The sequence below is a fragment of the Aspergillus puulaauensis genome, chromosome 3, assembly GCF_016861865.1.
Source record: "Aspergillus puulaauensis MK2 DNA, chromosome 3, nearly complete sequence".
NCBI classification, from domain to species: domain Eukaryota; kingdom Fungi; phylum Ascomycota; class Eurotiomycetes; order Eurotiales; family Aspergillaceae; genus Aspergillus; species Aspergillus puulaauensis.
In genome coordinates, this window is record NC_054859.1 from 2861224 (window position 1) to 2879326 (window position 18103).

At 50.3% G+C, this 18103-nt stretch overlaps 6 protein-coding genes across 6 annotated transcripts; 3 read left to right on the top strand and 3 right to left on the bottom strand.

The window, feature by feature from the left end:
• Positions 1-962: 962 nt before the first annotated feature.
• APUU_31128S (uncharacterized protein) lies at positions 963-2735 on the top strand (the record flags this gene model as incomplete). The annotated part of the gene is made up of 1 exon (XM_041702298.1): positions 963-2735. The coding sequence occupies one exon, from the start codon at positions 963-965 to the stop codon at positions 2733-2735; it is 1773 nt and encodes a 590-aa protein (XP_041555097.1).
• A 624-nt stretch (positions 2736-3359) lies between these two features.
• APUU_31129A (uncharacterized protein) lies at positions 3360-5891 on the bottom strand (the record flags this gene model as incomplete). The annotated part of the gene is made up of 2 exons (XM_041702299.1): positions 3360-4513; positions 4571-5891. 2 exons carry the CDS (start codon positions 5889-5891, stop codon positions 3360-3362), a joined length of 2475 nt encoding a protein of 824 aa, XP_041555098.1.
• Positions 5892-8089: 2198 nt separating this feature from the next.
• On the bottom strand, positions 8090-9008 carry APUU_31130A (uncharacterized protein; the record flags this gene model as incomplete). The annotated part of the gene is made up of 3 exons (XM_041702300.1): positions 8090-8579; positions 8665-8762; positions 8817-9008. The coding sequence occupies 3 exons, from the start codon at positions 9006-9008 to the stop codon at positions 8090-8092; spliced, it is 780 nt and encodes a 259-aa protein (XP_041555099.1).
• A 652-nt stretch (positions 9009-9660) lies between these two features.
• On the top strand, positions 9661-10309 carry APUU_31131S (LYR motif-containing protein; the record flags this gene model as incomplete). The annotated part of the gene is made up of 5 exons (XM_041702301.1): positions 9661-9711; positions 9788-9952; positions 10062-10124; positions 10182-10231; positions 10300-10309. 5 exons carry the CDS (start codon positions 9661-9663, stop codon positions 10307-10309), a joined length of 339 nt encoding a protein of 112 aa, XP_041555100.1.
• Positions 10310-10837: 528 nt separating this feature from the next.
• Positions 10838-13485, top strand: APUU_31132S (uncharacterized protein; the record flags this gene model as incomplete). The annotated part of the gene is made up of 2 exons (XM_041702302.1): positions 10838-10849; positions 10936-13485. The coding sequence occupies 2 exons, from the start codon at positions 10838-10840 to the stop codon at positions 13483-13485; spliced, it is 2562 nt and encodes an 853-aa protein (XP_041555101.1).
• A 658-nt stretch (positions 13486-14143) lies between these two features.
• Positions 14144-16789, bottom strand: APUU_31133A (putative histone-lysine N-methyltransferase (Ash1); the record flags this gene model as incomplete). The annotated part of the gene is made up of 4 exons (XM_041702303.1): positions 14144-14843; positions 14908-15107; positions 15165-15538; positions 15592-16789. The coding sequence occupies 4 exons, from the start codon at positions 16787-16789 to the stop codon at positions 14144-14146; spliced, it is 2472 nt and encodes an 823-aa protein (XP_041555102.1).
• Positions 16790-18103: the final 1314 nt, after the last annotated feature.

The following is an 18103-nucleotide window of genomic DNA, read 5'->3' on the forward strand; positions in this document are numbered from 1 at the left end:
TATGTTTATTTCCTTTTGTATAAAGAAACAGGATCATGGGATAAGAGTGATCCGGTATAGTTATAGAACGTTTGAATTAAAGTAACGACTTTGCCATGACCTCTTAATGCGCAGCACCGTGCTTTGAGCTTTGAAGTGTAATGTCTAAATTTATCTTTGGTCGGTCCTCCTAAGCGTCAATACATTGTTCTAACGGTACACCAAGTTTGGCCTTTTTACAAATCCCAAAACTTAAGTGACCAAGCGCCATGCTCATGCTCTTATGTTCCCAAAAAAACATATATAACCTAAACGCTAACATTTACCGTCGGAATCATGATCGAATTCAATCCCATCGGATTCATAGTTATTCAGCGCGCATGTGATGGCGCTGTAATAAAAGTGCGAAATGCCACTCAATTATTGCGAATGGCCTTCGAGCCCTTCAAGGAACATTGTTAGCCATCAAGAAATCCTTTCTTCGAGTGAAATAAAAACCATCTTCGTGTTATGTATAGTCTACTGTCCTTGGCAGGAAGAAGTGAATTGAAGCGCAGAGGCCTTGGGACCAATGAAATTGCAATGATGATGTTCTTCGCAGCCTAAACTCATGGAAGTCTTGTCAGAATCGACGCCGACTACCGTAAGGAACGGTTTCAGATCTTGTCAGAGTAGACACAGATTATGGTTGGATGGCATGGGATTGGCCATTTGCTGCGCCTCAATACCTACCCGAACTCCAGCTATCTTGCAGCTTTCCAAAGGGTGTAGGCAGTTACGTAGTACAGCACTGGAGTACCTAGTATGTACTGTCAACACTAGGTACACCGCCACTGCCTTTCTTGGAATCTCAAGCTAAAACTGTGGCGCTCACTCGGTGCTGTCATGCAAACGGTGCAAACATAAAACATATTCACCTCATCGAGACTCGACGGGCTTGTCAATCGATACAGTTCAACCTCATCCGACACAAGCATCAGAGAATGCTGCGACAATATACTCGTATGCCTCGGGTATCAGGGGCGGCAGCCTCATCACTGCGCCCGCATCTTGCCCCCAGCGGCGGCCGCCGGTCATGTCGCCGTCCTTTCACTCAAAAACCACCCCTTCTGATTCTCTCCCCGCAACGAGGCCGACCTCAACTGTCTTTCCTTTCTCCGTCACCTATCAGTCGAGCTCTTCCTCCACTATCTATCCATCTTCAACAGCACTTTGCAAGACTCGTATCCACCGAAAGCCGCGGCCACTTGAAACAACGCATGTCCCGTGTGCTGCGACTTAGCTTGTCACTCGGCGCCATTCTTGTCTTTTACGAGATGATTAAAATAGGGGTGTACCAGGAGGAACTAGAGCACAGATGGCCAACGCCGCCGGAATGGACATGGAAAAGTCGCTGGTGCCTGCGGTCCGCTGAGGCGTGGCAGCACCCTGAGGAGATTGGAAGGTTGATGAGCGATTGGCCGATGGTCGCAGGTTTCTGCCGGGAGTTGATAATGCGGTTGGAAGATCCAGAAGGTGAAGGGAAAGGGCTTGTCGAGCTAGAGGAAGGTGGAATTCTTATCGAGGGTATCGGAAAGACTGGATTCGATATATCAGCCAAGAGTGAGCCGTGGAGACGGGGTTACTTCCAAGCTCTTTTGGGCGCTGCGAAGGCCGCAGAAAACCTCGAAGGCTGGCTGACAGACCGAAAGCAACGCATCTCAGCATCAGCAGAGTACTTCGTTGGTCCTTCAAACCCCCGTCCCAAGCCTGTGCCAGCTGGCTCGAAGACACCCCGTGAGGAGGACGCTGAGCCGGCCTCGCCAAGTCCGGAGGTGTTCTACATGAAGATTCTGACTACTCGTGGCTTTGACACGAGACAGAAACTCGATGCTGCTCTATCGTATGCAGATTGGCTAGATTACAAGGGGCTTCAAGACACCGCGGCTGATATGTATACCTGGGCGATGGACATTGCTGCGTCCGGCTCCCCAGTCGATGCCGAGAAAGTGGTAGATCTGAAAACTGGTGTCGTCAAAGATGGCAACCAAGCTGCGCCTTCGGAAAACATCCTCCGGGTATCTACCGCTCTCGCAGTCCACCACGCCCGACACGGAAACCTACCAACATCCCTATCCATTTTCACCTCCGTCCTGAAAGCCCGTCGTGCCGCCTTGCCACCTCCCCCAGGCACCGTGCTTCCTACTCCTCCATATGTACGAAAACCAACAAGCGATCCCTTCACTTCTTTCTTCAACACCCTCAAAACCATATTCATTACCGCTGAATTCCCGCCGGCCCCGTTGTCTGGAAACGACCCTCCTTTCAAAACAGCAACATCTCCCTGCGATGAAGCGGGCCTAATGACATACATCGGCGAAATCATTTACGCCTCGTCCTCCAAAGAAAAAGGTCTAGCATGGACCCGCGACGCAGTCGACCTCGCCGAAACCACTTTCCCTGAAACCGACACAAGCAATCCAAACAACCGCTGCGCCGAATGCCTCCGCGTCAGTCTAGGAAATTGGAAGACAATGGTCTCACAACTTCTCGAAAATGCCAAGAAAGACGAAGAAGAATCCGTTGAAAAGGCCCAGAGCGGATCCTCTTGGTTCCGTGGCCCCTCGAAGAAACAAATCGAGGCAAAGACGAATGAGAGGAATAGATGGGAAGCTGAGCAGTTTATCTTAGACGGCCGGATCAGAAAACTGCAGCCGATTACTGAGATGGAGTCTGCCTTGAGTGGTATTGTACCGGGTGTTGGGTTGTTTGTATAGACGACTAACTGGCCCTGTTTTTTCGTCTTTCGGTGTGCTGCTGTCGTTTTCTATAATGCATATATTCGGAGGGCACGGTTTTTGAGGAGTTTAGGTGCAGCTTATACCATTCTGTATATTAATAGGAGCACCCTCGGCATTGGTCGTTGGATATCAGCATACGCTGTACATAGTTTGGACCCATATTTTAGTCCTACAAAAACTGAAATCTGCTATGCTGAAAAGCAATAAAGCTACAAGGGCATTGGTCAAACTGCTACTGGTATAAGAGTAGTGGCGCTTTGTGAATTGTATTTTAAAACCTCGGCAAATAGGCGTAAGAATTAGCAACATTAAAACGCTGCCTAATCAGCTGTCAACGCCCCGAAAATCTAACCAGAAATGGGTTGAAGTAACAAGGGTATGAGAGGCTGAGGGACAATGGGAGCTATACCAGAAAACGCCGAAAGGAACAAGAGGAGCACGCCATGTACCCTTGTATATACGAGATGATTAAACAGGCGCAAAGGAATGCGAGAAGCGAAAATCGGAACATCATCGAACAAACAGTGAAGTATAATGAAGGGGGGGGGAATGTAAGAATAGTAACAAAAAAACACACAGTCGGAGAGGTGCGCAGCGTACTTAGTCGCCACCAACAGTATCGCCATCGAAGTCTGTGATGGTGAAGTCGTCAAAGTTCAGAGTAATGTTGCCCTTTACACCTGAAGATTCGAGATCAAGCATGAAGCTCCCGCCGGTCGAATTTGAAGAGGAATGTTCCAGATGTGTCTGGAGAGACTCCGCAGATGACATTGCGGCATCGAGGGTGCCAGTTTTCTGGAAGATGTACAGAACAGCGACCCGAGAGAAATCGAGGACCTCGGTAGAGAATGTGGGTGTTGTCGAAGTCGGCGTTGTCTTGGTTGTTGTAGTAGGGGTAGGCTCCGTCATTTTAGGACTTATATCAACATCACCGTCATCCTCAGAATGACTGTCCTCAAAGACAATGCCATGCTTCGTTGCAACCTCTCTTCGAACGGGAATCGTCGCAGTCGGAACGTCCGAGACAGTAGAGGCCTCGGGGTCTTCATTGCCTTGTGACATTGGATCCCTGTTAACTGGATCAGAAGAAATGGAACGGCGTGTGTTGTCAGTTGATGATAGCCCTGTAAATGACACAAGCGCATTCTCTGTTGTGCAAGAAACATTGTTCTGGCTGAAGAGAGCCACAATGGTGACAGGATCTAGTGGGATACTGAAATTGTCTTTCGAGACTTGGAAGAGCCGTGGAACATCATCCCCAACGGTGGCATTCCTCGACGTCGAGTTCTGAGTGATTCCGGTAGTGACACAGCTTGCATCCCCAGCAGTCGTACAGCCAGAGCCCGTATATCCATTGACGCAAACACAGGAACAGGTATCGCCGCTTGACACGCTGACACCGCCATTCGAGCACGGTGCAGTCTTCTCACAGCTATCACTACTTTGGTTATGTCGTGGAACCACAACTAGGAAGATAGGTATCAAAACGGCGGCCGCAATAATAATGAGAAGAATAATGCAGAGAGTAATGAAAGCCCACAGAGGCATTCCGCAACACCGACGCCGCTGCTGAGGGCTTCCTTTCTCCTGGTCGCGGTTCGGTTCTTGTCCCCGCTCCTGAGAGCTTAGTTGGTGAAGTGTGGATCTCCTCCAGAAAATCGGCCAAGATGAGCGGTGACCTTCTGGTGTGGCAGCGGGATTTGGAAATGAGGCTAAGATATCCTTTATAGAGCCTGACCGACGATTCGGATCACCTAAATATTTTTAGCTGCATTCAAAGGCTTCCGTCTGTGGCTTGGAACATAACGTACCGAATGGATTTCTAGAGCCTCCCCCAACATTCAAAAGGTCATTTCTGCTTGCTGTCCGTCCATGTTCGAGATTGGTTGCGAGTCTCGTTGCACGCTTTATCAAATCAGACAGACTCGTCAGACTACCACGAGCTTCGGCATCCCTAACTGCGCTCATATTCAAGCGAGGCGGTCGGCGCGCTCCTGGCCTCATCTCACTCAATGTTGGAGCCCTTTGAGGCAACGGCCCGGTTCCAAGAGATCTCATGTTGCCATCATACGAATGGGGTGTACTCATATCCTCTCCCATCACGATTGGTGGTTTTTCTGGATCAATACCCGACTCCTTAGATGCATCTGAACCAAAAGAGTCGCGCGTATCCAAGCCAACTACAATTTCTTTCAGGTTGGCATAATTTGTCTGTTCTGGCTGTGTTCCAGTTTGGTTATTCCTTCCAGCTAGCTGAGGAGCCTCAAGGTTCGGTTTACTGATTGTGCGCAAGGATGGCTTGCCTCGTTTCCCGAGGCTAGCTTGTCGAACTAAAGTCACTTCGCCATGTTCAGGTGAGCCCTGTGCACTATCGGAATCGCCATCCATGTATGCTCCCAAGATATCTGATTCCCGCTGTTCGGAATTCCAACTGGATGCCGTGACTCTTTTAGGCCCATACGGCTTGTTCAGTATGGTTGGGCTATCGGGCAACTCTTCGGGTATTGGTGAGACGGAGGACCTGCGATCCATTCCTGAACGCATCGGATTCGGTGGGGCGAGATGGCTCGTTTTGTTCTGCGGAGGAAGCGGCGGGGGGAAGTCCGTTATAAATGGAATAGAACCCGTGGATGATGTAGCAGACTTCCTAGACATGTCTTCGTTTGTAACAGGTACGGATTCTCGTAGTGCAGGGTGGATGTTTTGTTGACTGACAAATGGCTGAGAAAATGAAGGCGTACGGCGTTGTTGCGGGTGTAAAGGGCTAGGAGCGACTTCTGAAACGCTCCTCTCCGAATACACTGAAGGGGATGGGAGATCAGGTCGAACTGGGCGTGGAGGTGGAGTTCCTCTGGACACGAAAAGCCTTCCTTGTGAATCAACCATACTAGACAAACGGCCCTGCGGATCAGCCATATTGGCCCGCTTGCTTTCATTCTCACCCAGCAAAGGCCATGCGTTTGGTTGAGGGACGACACGCGGTCTAGGTTGAGGTGGCACTGTTGAATTGTCCTGAGGGGCTCGGACTTTAGGGCGTCTACCAACTTCTAGCATTTCCCTTGCCCGGCGAACAGATCCCTTGGTGTCCGCGGCCCTAGGGCCGGACCAGCCGTATTTTGAAGTTGAATCCATCGGTATCAGAGCAGTGACTTAAATAATGGTAAATGGACTAGAGACGAAGACGGGCCTTCAGTGATACTCTAGTGCTTCCAACACTGGTCTAAAGATTGAACGTAAGCGTGAACAACAGCCAGCTCGAACTATGGATATCGAGGTGATGCCCAGAGGTGATGGCGAACGAATGACGAAAAGACGTTATGATTGTGACGAACGTCGAACCTCAGCAACTTTGATCGTTGGAGATATTTAAAAATGCGAATAACAGAATTGAAAGAGCTTGAAAATCAGCAGCCCTGGGCCGGAAAGAATGTGTCTGCTTCAAGATAAGGATGGCACTCAATGCCTCTGATGGTGTCAAAAGAATCGTCAACACTACCCTAAAGAGTGCCAAAGGCACGTTTAATTTCTGGGCAATATTGCATACCACAAAGAAGTTTATAACGAATGGAAACGAGTGTCAAGGCTCTACCACGATCGCATAATCACTTCTCAAGACCCAGCAGTCTATCAAAGTGAGTATACCTGGATAGTATAAACAGTTATTGTTAGATTCAAATTGCCAAAATCGGACATGATACACAACTCACAAATTCACTCAGTAATAATACCAGAGTCGAGAGCCACTGGCTCTTGCCTGGTAAGTCAAAAAGAAAGAATGGGAGCAACAAATGGGTTGGCCCAGAGAGCAACAGATTCACTCGGACGAAGGTACCTCACGCCGGGTGGGTAATGAAAGGACGGAAAAGGGTCTTCCACTTCGAAGAGTCACAGGCCCTCAAACCAAGCCTTCGAGGTTGATACTGGCCGATTTCCTCATCCTTCGGTGCACGGGTCGAGGGTGCACAGCCTAACCCGGATTGTTAGGACCTTGGGTTTTGGAAACCGTCAGTGGAGACCTCCCCAAGGCTTGGGCTAATGCCGAAGCTATCACGAAGGGTGAAAAAGTCCAAATCACCGGTATCCTGGAATCGAGCAACAGGGTTGCAGCTTTGGCCTCGGCAACGCGATCTGGAATATTGACCTGCAATGTTCAAACAAAAAAAAAAGATACAGAGGACAGGATTCCCAGGTCCATGATGGGCGATTGGACGCTGAATCTAAAATCGGCGCTTCCGTGTGGTGTCCTCGACTCAGAGTGAGATGATGGCGACGTTTCATCGTTTGCAACACCATTTCATTCAAGGACTAAGCGAAGACGATACATTGGCCAGGTGATGTGACCCAGAGCGACTGAATCTGTCGGAACCGAGCCAGTATGATTGCCGGTGTCTGCAGACGATGAGCTATTGGCTAGGTGGAGACAGCTAAGACAACGGCACGTCTCAGGTATGATCAAGAGGCACCACTCCGAGCGAGAGATTAATCCATTTGAAACCAGGGGTTCGAGAGTCGGTTCGAGAGTCGAGACTCGAGACTCGGAAAGATCTCGCTGGCGATAGGCAGCATGGAGGCTGTTTATTTGTCAGTGTCTCGCGATGGCCATTTTTCTCCAGTCGCCGTTTAAGAAGCGGGTGATGAACACTGCCTTGCATATCTTTGGTTGTCCAAGGAAAAAGCCCGATCGGACTGTGGAGAAGCTCATCGTTGAGACCTCAGTCGTTTTTCATCAAAATTGTTGGACTCTCCCGATCGAAAACCAGCTAATTTCACAGGAGATTAGGAGGACTCAAGGACGAGGAGGCTGGGTTGACGAACTAGCATGGTTTCGTCGCTGACGCCGTGTCTTAATACACTAGTTCAATACTCCGTATATAAATATATATTATTATTTTGAAACATCCAACAGGATTGCAGCACACTTTGAAAAAGGTTCCCGTTGTCCACAATTTTGCATGGTGCTAATGTCTCGCATTATCACGGAGCTAACGATGATGTCGACGAGGTGTTGTTCTCTCTTTCGTCTGGTCCATGATGATCGAAGGCAAGAGCAGGACCATCTTCCTGCCATCATATGACTGGCGTTATCTTGTACTCGGTACGAAAGCCACTACGGTAGCTATTTATTGGAATGTCCCCGGCCAAGATCAGCATTGGCCTAAGCTTATGGTGAAATGTTTCTAGAATGCCCCTCCTATACAAGTGGTGCACTCTGCATGCCGCCGTGCCTAAAGCTCACGATCCAAGCGGCTAGCTGTCCAAGAGAAAGATGAGGCTTGCGATGGATGAATACGCCCATACAATGCATTGGAGCATATAGTGGACACTCATTATTATCGTCCTAATTCCCCCCGCAGCCTAGAGATCTCCTTCTCTGCACTCTGCATCTCGACCATGACACTCGCTAACTCAGGCAAGCTACTTTCAACCGCCTTAGTGAAAGATTTCTGAGCGCTGCGAAGAGAAGGCGGAACAAGTATTCCATACCACTGTATCGGGTCTGAAGTATGTGGTTTTCGTTTCGCGGACTTGCGCTTCGTATCTGATGCGGGCTCCGACTTGGGGGACTTGGATGAGGCCTGAAAAGATGCAGTAGGTTCCCCGTGGTCGTCGCCTCGCTCCTCGTTCAAAGGTTCCTGTGCCACACTTCTCTCGTTTGGCTCTGGCAGCGCAGGCTGGTCACCTGTTTCGGCCTGCTCGTCGTCACTGCTCGTGGCGAACCGAACCGTAAATGTCTGCGCGGAAGGTGTGCGAGCTGGCGGTGGACCATCCAGTCCAGTGTTATCAGTTGTTTGGATCGTGGACGAATGCGGTTGTAATATCCTAATTCAAAATTCCCGGTTAGCCAGCCTCACCAAATAGTCAGGAAGAGAAAATCCCGCTTGGTCTCAATATGGCCTTAACTCACACTTTCCTTGAAGCCTTCATCCGTTCATCATAGTAATCAACGCCATATCGTCGACCTGGGGAGCAGGTATAGTTCGCATGCGCCAGAGAAAGAAACCCCTAATGTTGTTGCATTTAGCCATTGCTCCCTAGGGAGAATTTGGGTAGAAATACCGAAGAGAGCTCCGATGATAGCTCACTTTGCAATCTCTGATGTTTATCGAGGAGATGGAGATATCTTTCAAGAAGCGCATCGAGGGATGTTGAGGGATCCGGTTGGGTGTCGTCTATGTGAGGCTGTTTGAGCTCGCCATCTGGAATCTCCGAGGTCTGGCGGGACACAGGAGGTGTGGGGAGCTGTGTCATTGAGTAAATTCGCTAGAATCCTGTATCAATTATAGCAAAACCGAGGAAGATGAAGTTAATGGCGAAGTGCTGGACAGGGCAGCTTTGGGGTTGGAGGAGCGCGGAGGTGCAGAGCGGAGAGCGGCCGGACCGTCCGATAACTCCGTCATCTTGACCCAAAAAAGCATCAGAATTTCCCGAGCCTAGTCCTCAGCATACCCAACTCAACTGCCCAGTCTCCCCATACTGTAAGTCCACCCTCACCTCTCTTGCCTTTTCCAGCCCGCCTGTAACTTCTGCGACCCTATTTCTGCACCTGAACCCTTCCTGAGCTTCTGGCTCGCCCCTATACCGAGCTTCTCCCTCAACGCCACCTCAGATCGCGCCGTGCGAACCTCCGACTAATACTTCATGAACAGTATCGTTATCGAGGGGAGAGCTAGCCGCATAATCTCCGTGCAATCTTCAATTTGTCCATCAAACAGACTCGCTTTTCGATTGGCCACCAGTCAAGGTTGACCGTTGACATCGGAGTCATCCTGCGTCATTTCCGATACTTCTGCGCTTCGCGATCAAGAGTCCGACCTTACATCGAGGAGCTATCGTATCTTTCATCTCCTTTTTTCAACAATCCTCTTTCCTCTCCACTCCCCAAGTACCAAGGTGTGCCATAATGTCTGTTTCTGCTGTTTCGCGGGACACTGCCTTCCAGGCGCGGTCTCTGGTAAGTGCTATGCAATGCCCAATTCAATTTTCGAAAGGCGGCTGGCGGGGTACTAATCACCTCATGTACTGCATAGTTTCGATCTTTGCTTCGTCAGTCTGCTCAGTTCTCGAACTACAACTTTCGCGAGTACGCACTTCGGCGGACAAAGGATGGTTTCCGGGAGCACCAGCATGAGACTGAACCGCGGAGGGTACAAGAGTTAATTCAGGATGGTCTGCAGAATTTGCGAATGATGAAGGTCAGTCGTGTCTTTCCAATACCTGGATATTTGCTTCGCATTCATGATTGCGACAAATGGTCCTCGGGTATTCATTCCCCGCGGCAACGGATGCTGACGTCGACCGCAGAGGCAAACTGTTATCAGCCAGTTCTACCAATTGGATAAATTGGTTGTGGAGGGCCAGAAGACGGTAAGCATCCCATTTAATGAAGTTTCTCGTGGATCTAATTCTGATCTCTTGGAAAAGGGAAAGGAAAGTGGACAAGAAGGTGGCATTGTCCGTCAGAAGGACACCGGGTAAGACTTCGAAGACCTATCATCTCTAATTTGCACCCGTTATTAACGATGGCTAATTGTCATTATAGCTGGGACTAATATAACACAATCTATACATGATCAAATCAACAAGATATCTACTGCAGAAATTGTGGGTGTTAAGACAAGTATGCGCCACCCCGTATCAAGTCCGTTGCTTGCCTTGCTTGCGGGGTGGTGGTGATGGCGCTGGGGATAGATCTGGAGATTACCTGTACTTTTATTGGAAACCACCTTGTCGTTAGCCCTGTTACGCATTTTTACTCAAATCTTCTCTCATACTTTTAGTTAAAGAATAATATACAAAACCAAGTCTACATTATATAGATTTGCTTGTTTGTATTCTTGTCCTCATGCCCATAAAGATCACGTGCCGAGGGACCTGCGCGCGTGGCACTGGAGGTTGAACAGGCATTCGCTCCGCTGTGAAACGATTCACTTACCTATCTCCCCTGTCTCAACCCACCTTTTTATGCGCAAATTGTAGAGCATACCGACTAACTGTTGTTCTTGGCCTTGCTTCATCTATTCAGTTTTACTTTCATCGTACGTGAATTGGGAGAAGGTGCGCCTCACCGGTCGCGCGCCATGCCCCCGACTGTAAGTTCAATTCAATGTTTCGCTGCAACAAAAAAAAAAAGACCTGCGATCACAGAATATTCCAGCAGTCTGCTAATGTCGCGTAGTTTAGGTCGTCACGTTCTGGGCGCCAATTCGGCGATGGTGCCAATCGCACCAGAACCGGCCAGATTGACCACGATGTCTTTGAAGGACTACCCATTCGGCGATGGACGCGCCAGGTCCAGACAGTATCGCAAGAACCGAAAACCGAAGGTACAGAATCAGAAGCACCTGGACACGGCGGAAAACAAACCATTCCTGAGCATCCGATGCCTAGAGATAGTCATCTCCTAAGTCCAATGAGCCGGGCTCTCCTACGCGCCGCTCGTTCTGGGTGCATATACATTCGCCCAGCTTCGAAGGACCTTGATGACGAGGAAAAAGAGGCGACAGATCCAGAGGAACAGCAATCGCAGCAGAATTTGGAGCGTAATTTTGCGATGCGCAAGTGGGCCACAGTCCCTAAGCACCTGGAAGCGCCAGAAGTGGAATTCCTAGCAAAGAGGCGACCGGGATTGCCGTCTCTATATGGTGCCACAGCTGGGACTGTTGACGGCGCCAATGGATCAGTGCCAATGAGGAAAACCCGCTTCAGGAAGGTTGACCCTGCGACAGGGAACGTTTCAATTTACGCGGCCTGGGTTCCTGAAGGGCATAAGATCGAGGGCGAAATCACCGAAGATACTCAAGTAACGACCGAGGACAATCAAGCCACCGTGACTCCCGAGGCGCCCGCTCCGGGGACGGTCATTGAAGGAGTCGGCGTTGTCAATGCGCAGGGCGTAGTGGTTGCAGAGGCAGGATCAGCGGCCGTTCTTACTCCAGCAAGACGACGGCCTCCGCCTCCGAAGCGCAAGGCCAAAGGCTTAAAGGGTAGGAGAAAGAAGGTCATGTTTGCTCCAGGTGAAGGAGCCGACGCAGCCCTTGTTCATGGCGCTGGTGCGGGCGTTGGTGATAACGCTGCAAACTACGAAAGGGAGACAGGTCCGTCACGATTGTCAGTAGACCAAACAACTCAGGATGACGAGGATGATGAGGGCGAGGAAGGTGAAGAGAGCGATGATGGAGAAGGAGACGAGTCTGGCGTGGAAGCCAAAACCCCAGAAACACCTGGTCCACAACCTAGCACAGAGCCTGAACCGGAGCAGGCATCTGCTCCTATGCCAGTTAAGGTAGAGACACCCACAGAATCGCAAGCACCCCATCCGCCGAAGCCCGAGTCGGAGTCAGAGCCACAGCCAGGTGTAGAAGCTCCATCTGCAGCACATCCAGCTCTCTCTGAGAACGCTCCTGCTGGATCACCTCGCCCGACGAATCCTACATCCTCAGATCAACATACCGAAACAACGGCCGCTGCGGCTAAGACGGAAGATATTGAAATGGCAGATTCTATGCCTACAGATAACGCCCTTCGCTCTTCAACACCAGCCTCAGAAACGCGATCAGAAACACAACAACAAACAAGGCCAGATACTGCTCAACCTGTGTCTACGGGAAAGGCCCCGTCGCCTTCCCAAGGGGCTAAACAATCGCCGGCCCCAGAGCCTGCCACAGCTGAAACGACTGGTGAGCAGGCAGAGGAGCCAATGGACGTGACCATGGCTGGATCAGATGAATCGGGTCCGGAGCCCCCTCGAGATCAACCAGTGAGCATGGACATGTCAGCGGAAACGCCACAACCCTCAATGGCGGATCAAGCTCAAGAACAGGATTCAGCTCCTCGGCAGTCGGGCGGAAACGAGTTTGATCTCTTGGATAACTTGGAAGCGAGTCTAGAAAACGTACCCAACGAGACCCCAGTTGGCGAGCAAAAAGAAACAGCCCCGGAACAAAAGCCAGGTGATGCTGCCAGTCAACAGGCTGCACCAGAGCCTGAGCTTACAGTCCCGGCGCAACCACCCGTGGATGCGCCAGCGGAGCGCAAGCCTGCAGAAACAAACAAACTTGCTCCCAAAGAGCCCACAGCGCCACCTACCGAACAACTTACACCGCCAGATGCAGAACAGACAACTACTGCGGGAACTGCAGAAACCTCCACTGTACAGCAAAAACAGCCTTCTACTGAGCATCGGCAATCAGAGGATGTACCCGAAGCACCTGCACACCCGGAGCATCTTCCCTCAAACGATCCTGCGGTAGAAACCGAAACTGCTCAACCCATAACGGAAGAATTGGAACAGAGCCCCCAAGAACCGGTCCCAGAGCGGACACCATCTGAAAACCATTCTCTACCTGAAGCCACAGCAGAACCGTCCGCCGCCCAAGACCGGCCTCAGGAATCGATCTCCGGACCCGCGACAGAGGCACAGGTAGATGTGCAAGCCACATCAGAACAGGAACAACAGACGGTACCCGCTCAGCCTCCAGCGGCACCCCTTGCAGAAACTGTAGCAGAGCCAGCGGCAGAGCCCACACCGGAAACTGCACCAGAGCATGCACCAGAACAACCACAAAATCCTGCTCAAGATCCTCCCCAAGAACCAGCTCAGCCTCAAGCTGAACCCGCTACTGTCTCATCCGCTGAGCCTTCAGTGGAACAACAGCTTGAAGCCCCCGCAGGCGTGGTGGGGGAACAAGAAGGAGCTTCTGGCAGTGCACCATCACCAACCCAGTAAATGCTTTTCAGCTGTCGAACATACTCGAATTATTCTTCTTTCCCATTTTTTTTTCCCCGTATGATTCTATCTAGCGGTGATTTGGGTGTTCAGGTTTATTTATTTTGTATTTTGCCGAATCCAGCTGAAGCCTCGGTTTCCCGTGCGTGCTTGCTCACTGTATACTAACTAAATAAGGGAGACTTGATAAAGAGAAGGGAAAAAAAAGACATTATTGGATCATTTATATTGGATTTGATTAATAAAGTTAGTATAGCAGCGGTCATAAGAAACGACTTTCAACGGTCAAGATTCCTGCGATAGAAAAGATAGAACCAACATAACACCTAAAAGGACATCCTCATAATACGCATAGGCTCAGATAAAATCAAAACAGACCAAGAGATGGGCCGTACGTATCCCAAAATTGACATACAAGAACGCCAAACCCTCAAACTTGAAGGACCCCAAGGAGTGCTGTAACCGGACAAGACGAATGCGCCCAAAATACCTCGGGATTCCTTGAAAAGAAGCAATGGAAGAACAGAGCAGGGACCCAAATGAGAAGGTGCCAAAAAAGCTGCTCAATGTCCCCAACGGGCATCAACTATACACAAAAGGCGAAAGGCTTCCAACAGGAGCCAAATCTCCACAAGAATTACTGTGCCCAACAGTTCAATCAATTTGTCTTTGTCCTAGCGGAGCGGCCGTACGTGCGGGCTGGGGGCTTTGCCCTCGGGGAGTGTGTAGCAGTTCCCCTGTTGACTGTTGCGCGAATATCTTTCAAAACATCCTTCTTTGGCTTCGGTTGTTTGAGAGCAGGTGGGCTCTTCGCTCCAGCAGCGGTTTTGGTCTTGGTTTCCGTGGTACGCTTGCGTGACTTAGATGGCGGCGCAGAGGCCTTCTCGATCTTGGGCTTTGCAGTTTGGGCAGACTTTTTAACCCGCACCGTTGTCTTAGCTTTCGCCCGACTTGCTTTAATCGTAGGCAACTTGACGGTTGCGCCACGCTTCGAATTCGTTGATGCCTTCTTTGGAGACGCATTTGTCGACTTCTTGGCCGCGTTCGCTGGCTTTTTCCGAGACACGGTAGCCTTTGTGGCAGTGGCGCGCGCCCTTGAAACAGCTTTCTTGACACCAGACTTGATAGATGATGGAGCTAAAGGCCCTCGCTTCTTGGTAGTGCGCGAGCGAGATTTATTAAGAGCATTCTCTTTTCTCCGTTTTGCTGCATTCGCCTTCTTCGCGTCCGCAATTTCCTTCATCTTGGCAGCTTTCAATTCTTCTCGCTGCTCCTTCTCTCTTTTTCGAGGGCCTAGGATACCGCGGCAGTGTAAGGAGCCGCATCGGCATTGTTGAACGTTCTTCTGCGAATACGGGCTAAGAAGAAATCAGTACAACTGGTTGGAGGTCGGCGCTTTGGGATGCAGAGATAGATACTCACTCGAAATTGTAATCATATGTCAATTCCTCTCCGGTCATAACCCCCCGATCACCAGCGAAGAGTGCCATGCGCGGCTTTCCGGCCACAGTCCACTTTTCCATACGACAATTGGGCTCACAGCCATGGTTCACGAAGCGAGCGATAGAACCACGGGTAGCATCAATGATCATGTTCTGGTCAAAATACATAAGGTAATAACACTGGCCAATATGTCAGAATCAAGCCTAGAACACGTTTCAGACCAGAAGGGAGCATACTTCGTTTTTCTTGTATATAGTCCGCATGCGTTTCTCACATTCCTCTTGGGTGATGATTTCGCCGGTGTACTCCACGATAATCTGATTCGGTTCGAAAGTGCGGTTACTGCGGACGCCATACCCACGATTTGCGGTCTTGATCACCTCTACACCCACGTTATACTTCCCCCCAGCCTTCGCGCGCTGTTTGATTTCTTCAAAGTTTCGGTTACCACAGTCAGGCCCTAGACCACATATGTTGTTGTCACATTCGTAAAACATGTAACGGTTCTGACAAAACTGGTCGCAACCGCTCTCTGGTGTGCAGGTACATTTCGATAACTCCTCCTCTTTATTTGCTCGCCATATACTGCCAGCTTCTCCAACAAAGACATCTGTTCCAAAGATTAGTATCCCAGTAGTATTCAGATTTATTGCAACCACATACTTTTATTGGTTTTCCTCCACTCGTTAGGCTTCGGCTGGCCTGGAGGAAGAGGGGAGTAGATATCGAAAGGAAGTTCAAAATCTCGTCCAGTCTGAAGCAATCTCTCTCCGGCGAACATCGGCAGTGGTAGAAACCTCCTCTGGTGGTTTGCTGGGGTTTGGTTGTGGCTTTTCCTCCTTGCCTTTTCGGTTCTCTTTTGGCTTGGTCGCGAGTTCGTATATTCTTGTCCAGAATAAAGCCCATGGCTCAGCCAACGCTTCTCTTTAAATCTATTGATAACTTCTGGGGATGTAGGCTCCTCCTTGGTTGTTTCCGGTTCTGGTTTACCCTTGGCTAGAAGTTCATTATCAGAAACATGTCGTTTCTTTGTCGGTGGTTCTTCTTTGGGGGTTGGTTCTTCCTTGGACGTAGCAAGTTGCCGGGGTCGAAGACTAGATCGCCTGTCTGATTCCTTTCCTTTCTCCCTCGTGCTGTTTGAACGTTTGCCCAGAACACTACTGGCACGGCCAGCAAGATCGGACACCTTTTCTAGCAGACTCAGACGAGATGAGCGCCTCATTGGGGTTTTGTTATCCGCATTTGTAGACCCAGAGGCATTCTCTGATCTGCTGCCTTTGTCTCGAGCCAATGCTTGCTCCACGCGCTTGCGCAGAGTTCGGGGCGGCAAGGCGACGGACACGTCTTCGGTTTGCGACCCATTGGACGACTTGGAAACAGGAGTGTCAGGGGCCATTGGATGGTCATCAATATCCATTGGGTCTTGCGCGGGACTCGTTTCGCTATGCAAAGCTGATTCCATGATCGCAATACTGTGGCGGAGATGGGAGGAGTGGGAGTTCTTCCCCCGCTCCGCGGCGCCATTGTCGAGAGTATCATTCAAACTGGTGTGTTCCGTGGTCGCTACAGACAATGATACTTCATGGCTATCTGTCTCTGTGTTAACATCGAGTTCTGTCGCTCCCCGCAACGAGGCGCGCGTCACACGTGTAGATCGTCGACGTAGGGTCGGTTTTTCCTCGTTTGACGCGTTTTCATTGTTGCTTGAAGTTTCGGACCGGCTGTTCTCAGGGGTAAGAAGTTGCTCGGTATATTCAAAGGCCATTGCGTGGCCGTGGGGTTCGTGGGAGTGCTTCACGAGGTCTGAGATTGTTGCGGGAGTTGCGGGAGACGCGCCGGACAATCCTAATCGAGTATCCATCACACGGCACAGGTCGAGAGCGGACGATGGGATTCGTGGCTGGGGTGGGTTCAATAACACCAAGAGTTGCTGGATAATATGCAGGCCTGGGATTCCGAGGGTCGTGTCCTAAGTACGAAAGTTGTGTTCCGTCTTAAGCTGGGCTGGGCCAGAAGCTGGAGAGGCCGAATCCGCTTATCAGGAGAGCAAGAAAGGGTCTACAGGCAACAGAGCATTTTCGCACGAGGATACTAGCTTGTCGGGATGTAGAGGGGGGTCGAAAGCGAGGGAGAAGGGGAAGGAGTGGGAGTTGGGTGTAATGGGAGAAAGGAAGGAGGGAAGAGCGACGGGAGGAGGATGCGGAGGGCAGGAGAGAAGGAACTGGGACGGTTGAACGAAACACTCCCGTAGTCAGCCGCGGAATGCCCCCAACTGCTGCACTTTGCCATCACCAAATCCCTCACTCTGCCTCGTTCTTGCTCTACGGCTCCAATTCTATCTTTTTTTATGTCTGCGCTTGCTTCCAACGGGCCCCTCGCGCTGCTGATACTGCCAGAAGCCGCTGCGATCTATAGGTACCCCTTCCACCCACTTGGTGAACCGCCCTAGAAGTTACATTGTCGTGTGCAGCAATTTCAAACAATCGGCAGTTACACGCATTATGGCCTTTCGAGAGCCCAGGTTTCTTGAAAATACACCCAGCATAGATCTGAGAAATTCTGATATTGCCCGCATCCCTTTTCCCAACTCAGGGTTGCGAGAGTAATCCTGAAGACAAGCACGCCCATGGATATAGGATTTTCGGTTATGCTTGGTCCCAACTGACGACAAAGGTATCAATATCTCCTACTGTAGCTGATATCACTACTGTCCAGCTTAATAGACCGAACTCACCAGTGGTGGTGGTGTCATCGTCAGGCGTTCTCTTGACACTCCAAGACGGCGACCTCGGAGAGGAGAGTCCAGGAGTCCAAACGGATTTCCTTCCAGGCAATTAACACTGTTTGTGTGTCAGGCTACGGTTTCTAACCACGGTTTGGGTAAATGTAAACGCGAAATATCCGCCATTAAACTTTTCAGCCTTTCACGATGTCTCGGGCTCAGGATTTTGTCTCACGGCCTGTTCAAATCGTGGTAGCGCTAACTACAACACACCAGAATGACAAGGATGGGTGACCTGTGTTATTGTAGCGCCTTGGTTTTATCTTCTCTTCCTTTTCCTTTTCCTCATTCAACTCTATGAAATTACATCTCCATCATCCCACCTCCATCAAAGTCAGTCGGCCCCGCGATGATCGAGCAGCTCACAATATCATGTCCCACCGGAAAACCACC